Here is an 11445-nt window from a genome sequence, read left to right on the forward strand (position 1 = left end):
CTTGTGACTCCCTCTGTATTCAAAAAGACAGCCGCGTCCTCAGGTGCCAGCCCCTTTCCGAACGCGCGAGCCCCCTACCTCTGCGCTTCTCTTCTGCAGCTTCTCTGGCTCTCAGTGTGCTTTTCTTTCCTTTTAGTTGTAGAATTTACAGTCAGCCAGGCTTCCTGTGGTTCTGGATGATGTCCGTATTGTTTTTCTGAGGTATTAATCAATTGTTGTGAGCGGCATCAACTTCCTGGTGTTTATCTCTGCCGCCATCTTAGTTTCTCCCGACAACTGTGATCTTACACATTTAAGATTAAATGAGATCATGTGTGTCAGTAGCCTAAGGCCTGGCACACTGAGTTCTCAATAAATGTCAGCTGTTGATTTTAATGTTAGTAACATGGACTATATTTTTCAGTAGGTTCTTTGAGGTAGGATGGTTTCTTTGCTGATCAGGGACATAGTGTTAAATGAAGGATGGAGATAATCAACAGCACCTCATAAAAGCAAAGTAACAGCAATAAAGCTAAAGTAATTTCAACTGCTAAAATAATGCTGCAAGTTCTATATACAGTAATGGGCAAGATTCCAGAAGGGCCCAATGTGCTCTCAAACGTACACTTAGCACATAAAAATACAACTCAATGTCATTAAAAATTTAATCAACGAACAAGATAATCATGTCCCTTATCAAGTGCATATATATTATGCTGGTGGTCCTATGATAGCATGCCTTTTATAGGGGTACTTTGGATATTGATAGATGGTCCAGGAAGGCCTTTTAGAGTAGATGGCACTTAAACTGAGACCAAAAGGATAAGAAGGAGATATGGGAACAAAAAGTAGGGAAAAGAGTGTCCCAGGCCGAAGGGACTGCAGGTGCAAAGATTGTGTGGAGTGTTCGACTATATGCAGGGAGTCTGGTGGGATTGGAGCATAGTGAGTGAGGTGGGGGGGTGGGGGTGGGGGGGTAAAGGTAGAGGGGCCAGATCATACAGGGCTTTGAGGCCTGGGGACAGGCCAGTGTATTTTCAGGTCAAATGCAATGGGAAGCCACTGCAGGACTTTAAGGGGGCAGTGACATGATGCAATGCACAGATTTCATCACCTTCTACTAGGCTGTGCATGCACTGCCAGCTCTTGCAGCATTTGTCTTGTAGGAGGGAGGCTCTTCACTGCACGCTTTCAGGGGCCGCTGAGCTGCAGGTGTGCTGTGAGGGAAGACCAGAGCATAGAGGTGGCAGCAGCCCTTGAATCCCCTCTGTCACCCTGTGGTCACACTGCTGGGTCTGCACCACATCTCCCAGTTACCTGGTGCTGGAGAGTCTGCTAGTTTTCCACTTGATTTTAAAAATAAGTAAATATTGCACAGCCAGTCCACAGATATGGTGAAAATACAAAGCAAATGACAGAGTTAGGGACCTGCAGCTCTAGGCAATGGCTGCAGCTATGAGAGAGGTTTTCAGGGCCCAGCCCCATCCAGGAGGACTGTTTGCTATACATGTGGTTTGGGAGGGACAGAAGGCCAGCCCCGAGGGAAATTTTGGAAGCTGACAATGGGAAGGATTTCAGTCTTAGGCAAAGAAACAGGTCAAACACCTGCACTCCCAGCCCAATTTTGAAAGACTATAATTCTAACCTGGCAAACATTAAAGAAAGTAAGTAAGTGTGCTCACGTCATTTCAACATTCCTTTTCAAACACGTGGACTTAAGGCAGCTATGTTTGAAATCCATTGAGTTTGTATTTTTGCCAAGAGTTTTGTGGGTATAAAGTTTAAAAATAGCTGTGTATACATAGGATATCTATGGGGAAATGTGGATACATTCTAGGTTGGAAAAAGGTTTTGTGACCAAGTGCCCTAATGTTTAGCTCTAGATGTTTGTAAAGAAAATAAAACACAAACGGTTCAGGTAAATACGGACTTACCCAGCAAGGGCCTGGAGGTTTCTTCCCTCCACATAACTTCTCCCTCTCACCCAGGAAGTTGGAATGGAATAACTGTGCCGCAGGCAAGTACATCCCTCCCGCACTCACTTATTTAAATCTCATCTATCAAGGGACTGCTTTGGACTAAGGACTGGTTTATAATCTGCCTGGATAGATAAGCCTTGTCCCTAAACAACTCCAAGACAAAGTAGCCTGTGATCTGTCCTGAGTCAGGGACAACCTAGTGCTCGGACATTGCAGTGGGGGAAGGGTAGCCAGGCAGGCCTCCTGAGGGAGGCGGTGCTGCACAGGGCTTCGGTGGACAGTAGGGTTTTGATGGGCGGAGAGTTGGAGAAATACCTGAGCTTTGGCACATGGGTGGGAAGGTAGGTATGTTTAGTGGAGAATTAAGAGGCTGTGTGGCTAGAGTGTAGAATAGTAAATGAATGTGAACGATGAGAGAGAATACACCGTTAAAGAACTGAGAAACCCAGAGGAGAAGGAGCTGGTTCTTTCTCGTGTGTGTTGGTAGGTTGTTGTGGGTCATGATTTGGGGGCACAGGGAAGCCAGACCTGTACAGTGTGGGGTACGTAGCAGGTGGCTGGAAATTCAGGTCTGGCCTGCAGAAAGGAGAAAAAGGAAGGCCAGCACATACCCATTTTAAAAGCTCCAATGTTTACCAAATCTGATAGCAAAGGCTGGGATGGACCCAGAACAAAATGTGATCGGGAAGAGTTCCCGGGGACGGTCACATGTGGTGGGTCACAATCCAGAGCCTGCTGCCAGGTGTCCGGGAGCGCCCACCTCCACAGGTGCTGCCAGTTCACTGCGCCTGGCAAGGACAGAGCTGGCGGGGAGCACTCCCAGGGAGCCCAGGCCAGAGCCGGGGGCTCTGGCACTGACCGGAGGAGCACAGGGGTCACTCCAGGGCTGCAGAGCCAGCTCAGGCGACGAACACAGGCCCAGACTGCCACCGAGCTTATGGACCAGAGAATTCAGAGCCCTGGGCTTGGGGTGAGTTACTTGTACTGGGCATAGGAGGCTCATTTTGCAGAAGTGGAACATAATTCTTAGAGTGGAAATAGGACAAGGAGTCTCCCTGATGCACAAATCAGTGTCTTCTGTTGTGCCAGGTGCATTTTCAGTTGTCAGACCATTTCCAAGGGCAGAGGACTTGGCAGTAAATCCATGCTACTCACTAGCCTCTTCTTGTTTCTTACCTCACTAGAGTCAGACACATCTCATGTGATAGGAGGAAGCCTGAAGGGATAATGAACAGTCTGGCCCTGGTTGAATAGGGGGCAAGACCAGCTGCTAAGAATAGTGCAAACCACGGTTTAGGGGGCATTGAGAACTTGAAACAGGTTTGGACAGGGGAAGCCTTTAAGAGTGGGTGAAAATTGCCCAAATAGTCGCGGATTGGTGGAGTGAATGGGAGTGACTCAGCACAGGATGCCTAACAGCTATGGGTGGAAACTGGGCTACTGCCCCAGAGGGCTCGGTGCCTGGTGAGGAGTCATCAGAAGGCCAGAGGGAAAGTAGGTTGTAATTTCTCTTGGGAAAATATCTAGGGATGGGATTTGCTACATCACAGAATATATGTTTAATTTTATGAAAAACTCCAGACCTGCTCTTGCCACAGTACTTACTAGATCTAGAAGCCAGAGGAGACGGTGTGGGGAGTAGGGGAACAGGGGGATGGCTGAGAGAGGTGGAGGGATTGGTGGGGAGGGAGGGTGGTTAGGGAAGGGCGGCTCAGAGTTAGAGAGCTAGGAGGAACAGCACTGGGTGGTAACAAGCACTCAGGTCTGGCTTTGCCGGCGGCGGTGGCTTGAAATGGAGGAAAGAAAATACCCAGGGAGGTTGAGGGTGTGATGTTGGAAAGATGATTCCCTCTTGGGTGAAGTTCTATCCAGACAGACAGATGAGAGGTGGTGGTAGAATAGCTAGTTGTCAAGAGCACGATGAAGCCAAACCTGTCTGCCACCTGCACAGGGAGTCTGTGAAGGGACGAGAGCCTGCTGGGCAGAGCAAGTGCCGTCCCACAGCCCGAGGGAAGAAAAAAACATCAACCTTTATTAAATACCTGCCATGTTGCAGGCAGTATAGGAACTTTTGCACAAGTTATATCATTTAATTTTTGTAATGATCCTTGAATGTTGTCCATATTTTACACATGATAAAACAGAGGCTCACTGGGAGGGGTGGGAGCGGGGTAGAGGGGATCAATGGGAGAAACAGGGGGACACCTGTAAAGATTTAACAATAAAGATTTAAAAACAAACAAACAACACACCAAAAGAGAGAAGTGAAATAACTTACCCCAGGTTCATAGTGAGTGGAGTCAGAATTGGAAGCCAGATCTATTTGATGCCAAAATCTGAGACTCTATGTAAGTGTAGCAGAGGTTAAGCCCAGCAGATCCACCAGCAGGGTTATACAATCTACAGGTAAGTGGGAAACAGCAATGATGATTATAGGAGGGTAGTTCCACGAGGGAGGGATTGTCTCTTCCATTCAATGGTAGGTTCTCAGCACCTAGCCCACTGCCTCACACATAGTGGGACCCAATATGCTTGTTGAATGAATGATAAGCAAACATACTCAGGGCAATGAAGAAAGCGGTGCAGGGACCCAGATTCCTAAAAAGTTTCGAGAATGTCAGTGAGAGGCGGAAGGAGGGGATCTGGAAGAGCTTCCGAGTCCTGAAGCCTCTTACCTGGGGAGGTTAGGGACCTGGAGTTGACATCCAAGCAGGGAGTGGACGTGGATGCAGACGGAGCGCCATCCATGTGGACTCTCCGGAGGAGCCTCTCGTTTCCCAGGAGGATGTCAGTCTTACCGCCTGCTTCCCACTTGCCAGACTGTTCAGAGTTGGCCTCAGGAGATCAGAGGAAGCCAGTCCCCAGGCTTCTGACGAGGGTGAAATTTCCCTCTACCGACGGTGCTGCCGGAGATGTCCAGGGAGGCTCGTCCACAGTGCACGGCTGTGTCCCCTCCTCCAGGTTTTCTAAATTCATCCTCCAATCTAGAAAGCTACCAACTTGGACTCTATTAAGAGAAAATCCTTTGGGAAAATCCCCCCCCCCCAGAAAGTGATTTTAGAACCTGCGCTGAGAAAAACGTGGTTTCCATTGAGAAAGGGCCTTGAGGCAACTTCAATTACAACGAGTAAGGTGCCGCTGGATTCTCCAATCACAGATGAAAACGACTGAGCTACTCGCGTTTCCCTTTTTGCTTTGGCTTCTAGGAAATTCATCCACAGCAGTTACATTTTTCTTTATGGTTGGCTTATTTATGAACAGTTTTCTTAGCTCTGATTTTCTGTTTCTATCGTCTTATGTCATTGCAGTAACAGTTGCCTCAATGCTTGTAGAAACAGCTCAATGCAGAATAGTGAACCGAAGTGCCTCCCTCCTGTTCATCCAGGTGGAGTCCTCAATGAAAAGGGAGGGCAGCTGCTGACCCTCCTGGGCATGGTGGCCACCAGGTGGCACCAAAGCTTTCCCACAGCCATCTTCAGCGAGGCGATTTGGCCTGAAAGTGTTTCTACTCTGTTTCTTGAGCTGCATGCCACATGCATTCCAAGTGGCTCCTGACCAAAATGCACTGGGGATTGAGCAGAGCTGACCTAAGTCTAGCTGGGCTCTTTCAGGCGTTCAGCTTATAAGATCAATGTTTCAAATGGGCATGGCGACTCCCAACCAGATCAGGCCCGCGGGGGCTATGCCACTTCTCGGAAGCAGCTGTTTTTCTACACCATTTGAGGCAACTGGAAGTGCGATCTCATCACAAACAGAGAGTTTAGGGAGGGTGCCACAGGGGGAGGGGAGGGGAAGGGGACTTTTCAGCTTCACCAAATGTTCTGGTGACTTCTGTTTGAAATGAATCTTATTCGTAATAGTGGCCACATAACTGGACAATAGTTAGCACCCTTTTAAAATAGAAACTGCTAAAAAGACCCAGCTGTGCTGACATTACCATCCATTTTTGCCTCTGTTATTCACTCTGATAAATTATGTCATTTAAAATCATTTGTATTTAGGCCTATGTGCCCAAGACGAGATAAAAGCCTTCAGTAGAAGTTGGAAGAATGTAATTATATGAAAATTTTTAAACTCTGGTTCTTGACCCCTCATGAATTGATTTGTTATAATTGTGACAAAAGGTGTTTCTTTTGAGAATCCATGTTTATTCCTGTTGATTTCTCTTGTTATTTCCTCAAGCCTCTGCAGTACCTCATCAATTGTATTTCCAGAGGATTAAAGAGCAGTGGAACCCTACTAGTCAGAAGGAGGCATCTGTGTCCAAATCAGGCACAGGGAGCAGTGTGGCCTTGGGCAGAGAGATGGAAGGGGACTCTTCAGCTATTCCCTCTGCTCTCCTGCAGTTCAGTCCGGGGATCACTGGCCAGAACTGGTCACTGATGCTGCTCTGTTTGGGAGGGGAAACTCCCCAGTTAATTTGCCTTTAAAAGTCTCTTCCAGGAATTCCAAGTCTACTCAGGCACCTCGTACCTGATGGATTGGAGAATTCGTTCATCTACAGAAAGCCCGGGAGGGGGATAAGAATATACCTACATTTCTTATGATTTCCTTGGAGCCGAAGACATCAGCTATGAACTCGAATGTCTTACTGCTGAAGGTGAACATTTGTTCTCACCTGGAATGCACTGGATAGTCCAATAGACTCCCATGTGACTGTTCCTCTGCTGTTGGGTCCCTCAGCTCAAGAAGCATCCAGCACTACAGTCCATTTAGTATAGCCACACGTCAGCCCTCCCACCATCACAAAAGCCTCTTTGGTGGCTCCTCACCCACCTGCATGGTGACCTAAGTGGAGTGACCCAAGATGAGTGCTGTAAGGCTCAACAGGTCAGTCAGGGACTGCCCTGAGAGATGTTTGATCTTTAATGCAGGTGCTAGGTGTTTAGGGTAGGCCACAGTGGGACCATGAGCAGTAATTTTGGGGAATCTTATTAGGAAAAGAGGCAAATAAGGGTGGGCTGTGAACCAGACAAGGGCACTTACTAACACTGCCCTCCGGGGCAAGCTGGGGAAAGTGCAAGGCCAACAAGAAGAAACTGGGTCCCATTAAATGACCAAAAAATTAGGAATCAGATCTAGATTTCCTATACCACAGAACTTAATTCAGAAAAGAAATAATTTATGAGACAACCTCAATGTTATTAAATTGAACAGATTTATTGAGCACCTACAATATGCCAGCATCTATCACACAATAATAATCCAAGAGTCGGATCCACCAGTGGGTGTCAGGAACCCCCCGGGTGGGGAAAGATTAGTATATGACCAGAAATGGAAGCGAGGGATCTGCCAGTAGAGTCTCTGTGTCTCCTCCACACAGTGACTGCCGTTTCTGACCATAGCTCTGGAGGGGAGCGGGAGGGCGGCCTTAATGTGGTCTGTGGTGGGCTTCCCTTTCCTTCTCTCTGTTATGGGGGCCCCTTGCATGTTCTGCTCTTGAACGGTGCTGCTGACATCTCTTGGGGTCAGCTGGTTGAATGGACTGTGCTGAGGGTGGGTCACTGAAGAAGGGTGGGACCAGAATTGGGCTCTCGGCAATTCTAGGGATGCATGCAAACACACTAAACTAAGGGTACCAATTAAGGATGAAGACAGGAGGAGACAGCACTTGGCAGTTGGCCTCATTGATTTTTGTTGCTCCTGAGCTGGCCCACTGTTCCTTGTAGGCTGAGTTTCTCCTCCTCCCTAAGGTTAGCCTGTCGCTCTTTATCATCAGCTACTGACTGTGAGTCACATTCCTGGGCAGGAGCTGGACAGCTCGTGGCTTTCTAGGAGTCATTTCTGCAGAAAAGCCCCTCACTACTCTGCGCCCTGTGGTCCTGCAGCCATCCGCGTGACCCGAGGAGCCCGCTTTCTTGGCCTCATGCACCACAGCAGCAGGAGACTGCAGACCTAGATTCTTGCTGTTGACTGTGGCTGGGGTCTTAAATCAACCTCAGTCTAGCACAAGGATTGGCAAACTATAACTCTTGAGCCAAATCTGACCCGCCACCTGTTCTTGGAAATAAAGTTTTATTTGAACTCAGTCACGCCCACTCATTAACATATTGTCCATGGCTGCTTTCATGCTATAATGGCAGAGTTGAGTAGTTACAATAGAGAGCATTTGGCTAGCAAAGCTCACTGCATTTATTATCTAGCCCTTTCCAGAAAAACTTTGCTCACTCCTGGTCTAGAATTATGAGACCATATTTTTATTTACTTAAGCTGGAGCAGAATGTTGTATATCGGAGTCCTGGGATATCCAGGACGTTTGGGGGAAGATCTAAAGCTTTCATTGACAGGGATGGCAGGGATCGAGGCTTCAGTGCAAGTCTGATGACTGGCCACAGCTGCCTGGAAGGCTGTGTCTGGACTGGGGTGGGCGCTTCCGGAGAGGTGAAAACGGGCTGTGCTAATGTAGGCAAGGAGCACCAGACTGAGAAATAAACAAGGAAAATACACACTCTTCTTCCCCAAAAGTAAACGGAACCAGCGACAGCATTGCCCCACGGCATTGCCCCACGCCTGCACTTGGCATTGCTGAGGCTGGAACTGTAAATGTGCCCTTACTGGAGTGGGAGAGAGGTGAGATTAAATACCATTCACATGGTGACAGAAGCAGACAACAGTCTAGAGGGCCACGGTCAGGGGAAAGCTCCAGCTTCAATTAAGGCGCCTGGCACTCTGGCAAGGCCAGCACTGCAGCTGTGTTTGTTCAGGGGGCACTGCGTGGAAAGCTTCCTAGTGTGCAACCCAAATGCTGGTTAAAATGTTACAAGTTATTTAAAGATGAAAAGACAAGGTGACAATGCATATTTGCCAGAGAAAGTGGTATACAATGTGGGTCCTGCCATTTATATAGATATACATAGACAGCCCTTAGACTGCAGGTTTTAAAACTGAAAAACCCTAAGACTGCCTACCCAGTCAACATCCTATTATTCTGTAATTCCAATGAACGATTGGTCCAAATAAATCCAGGTGCGGGAGTGGCCTTCTGTGGCCCTCACTTGCTACAGTGAATGTGCTAGTATTGTCGAAAGGTGAATACAAATCTAGATTTTGGAACTGAAATCAGATTTTAAATGCACCAAGAGTCTGCTACTCATGCTAAATCCTTATAAAGCTTATTAGCCACGTTAGTGAAAATCCAGATTTTTGGATGTTGCAAGACATTAAGTGTGTATGACTGTAGCCTGATTGATGCTTACAGCTGTCTTATCAAGCTGACTTTTTCATTCTAAGCACTACTTGGAAATTATTAGGGTCACTGCTCCTTGGTAATATAAATCTACCTGGGAAGTCCAGGGTTGTACATTGTTACTGTGCACTCATTTCTCACACAGTTCACTCAAGTCACTCAGTATCTTTGCTACAGTCAACATTTTGGCTTTAATTGTTCTTTCTTCACAGCATGAAAAATGGCCAAACCAGCTCTGGCTGACTAGGTTTTTTTTCATTTCAAGTAATTGTATGAAGCATTTAAAGTATGTAAATGCACTAAACCATATCTCAAATGGAACTGAGTAATTCAAAAAATATATTTTATGACTTAAGTTATTGGCATAAAAATGCCAGTATTTTTCCACCTAGTCCCTAGCGTGGGTGGCATGGCGAATGGGGGGCTGGGATAGATGACTAGGTTCCAGACAGACCTGGGGAAGCTGAGTTGTGTGAATGAAAACAACAGCGTAGAGGTGCTCAGATATAGAATTCCTCTGTGTCACTGTCCCCGGGCCCAGCCAGTGCTGGGGATGGTGTGATGTACCTGCCAGTCTGCTCGGTGTTGGGAGCATCGCCAGGGAGCTTGGAGGATGACCCTGTGAGGGTGGTGGCACCAGAAGCTGGGGGAGCGGCAACCGCCGTTGCCAAGGAGCTGGAAGGCCCTTCAGTGAAGAGAGGGAGGGAAGCCCAGGAGGTCTCCGTGGTCACCCCACTCCCAGCGGGTAGTGGTCCTTCTCGGGAACCTTTGTGCTTGGAGCAGTGGCTGCCACAGCGTTCGGAGGGGAGGGGTGTTTCCAAGGCGCTAAAGAATCTACTGGGTGCAGAATACGCAGAGACCACGGACAGGTCCGAGGAGGACAGCCGCAGGCCCGTGTCCACATCTGTCTCCTGGGACCCCTCTAAGTCATCGATGGAGAGGAGGTGGCCGTGTCTCCACTCCGATGCCCGGTGCCCTGGGGCACCTGTGTTTGAAAAACACTGTGGTACAGCCGAGAAGGCTGGGTCGGGGTCTTCTGTGGGCAAACAAAACAAGGACTTGCTTCTCTGGAAAGACCACGGAAGGCCAGGAGTGCTGCTGGCTCGTGTGGTCAGTCCAGTAGGGGTTGCTGTCTGCTGCCAGGAGGACGGCTCGATGTGGTGCAGCTCGGGGAAGGCCTGGAGTGAGGTTTCTTCTCCGAGGAGTGGTGAGCTCTGCTGGGTTTAGGAAACTTCTTGTGCACCCTTTGCGCCTGTAGGGGGAAGAGGGCATATCCCACTAGTCACCTGGGAAGGGGATTTATTGTTAAATACATCCTGAAACACACTTTCTCATAATTGGAAACTTCTAGCGACATCATAGCAACCAATTTCATTCTCCAAACTCTAAAGCAAAGACTGAGGTAGCAGGGCTTGGGGTGGTAGCAATCAGGACCTAGGAGGAGACACAGCCCCTGTCACAATAGTGGATAATACTTCAAGTCCACATGCAAGGGCCTCAACAATTAGCCACACAATGAGGGCCTGGCTGAGAGGAGGTAAGAATTACCATTAAATGCACAACGGATGCCTCAAGGTTCCTCCCCTCTGACCACAGCACTGCTTGGGAGTGTTACTGCTGAGAGGATGGAAGCATTCCGGATGGGATAAGCACATAGCCCTGAGTGGTTTGGCTCAGGATGGGATAAGCACAGACAATCTCAGATCAGATGGACATGGGATTTGACTCCAGTACCTGGGTGATCACAGGACACACCCTAGGGCTGGCCATGTCAGGGTGGTACTAGCAAACCTTCAGTGAGTAAGGGGCTATCAGGCCATTAGCATTTATTTACCTGCTATTAGGAATCTCTTACTGTATATTTTGCCTTTCAGAGACGGCACAGGAAAGGGAGCTGTGACTACTGACTAATCCCTTGGATGCCCCGTAGGGTGTAGACAAGCAGTTGCACCCTTCATGCCTCACCCCTGTCCTCCTATTCTCCCACCCTCCCTGCAGCTCAGACAGGAACACGTTACTGTTGCACAAATCTGGGACCTCCATTCCACCTGGCTCTGCTTCTCTCAGATTCTTCCTCTGGTCTGGCTCAAAGCCCAAGCCTACAGGGCAACCTTACAATGCAAAGTTTCAATTTAATAGCAGATTTAGGGATAGTGGGTCTTGTTCTATTTAGTATAGAATCTGATTTATGAATCCCTGATATAAGAAAAGGATTCTGACTGCAGCTAACTAAAAGGGATATTTCCTGGCACCCAGCAGGCTAACCTACCAGCCCTTCACTAGACACCAAACACCCTGCCT

At 48.1% G+C, this 11445-nt stretch overlaps 1 protein-coding gene across 1 annotated transcript in view; it reads right to left on the reverse strand.

Annotated features, from left to right (window-relative positions):
• Positions 1 to 2325: 2325 nt before the first annotated feature.
• Positions 2326 to 11445, reverse strand: part of FAM124A (family with sequence similarity 124 member A) — a 52591-nt gene continuing 43471 nt past the window's right edge. Inside the window, 4 exon segments of the mRNA XM_006763572.2 lie at positions 2326 to 2336; positions 7055 to 7058; positions 8292 to 10256; positions 10259 to 10396. Of these exon segments, the coding sequence (XP_006763635.2) occupies positions 9645 to 10256; positions 10259 to 10396 (750 nt within the window). The 3' untranslated portion in view covers positions 2326 to 2336; positions 7055 to 7058; positions 8292 to 9644.

The sequence above is a fragment of the Myotis davidii genome, unplaced genomic scaffold, assembly GCF_000327345.1.
Source record: "Myotis davidii unplaced genomic scaffold, ASM32734v1 scaffold39, whole genome shotgun sequence".
In the NCBI taxonomy this organism is placed as follows: domain Eukaryota; kingdom Metazoa; phylum Chordata; class Mammalia; order Chiroptera; family Vespertilionidae; genus Myotis; species Myotis davidii.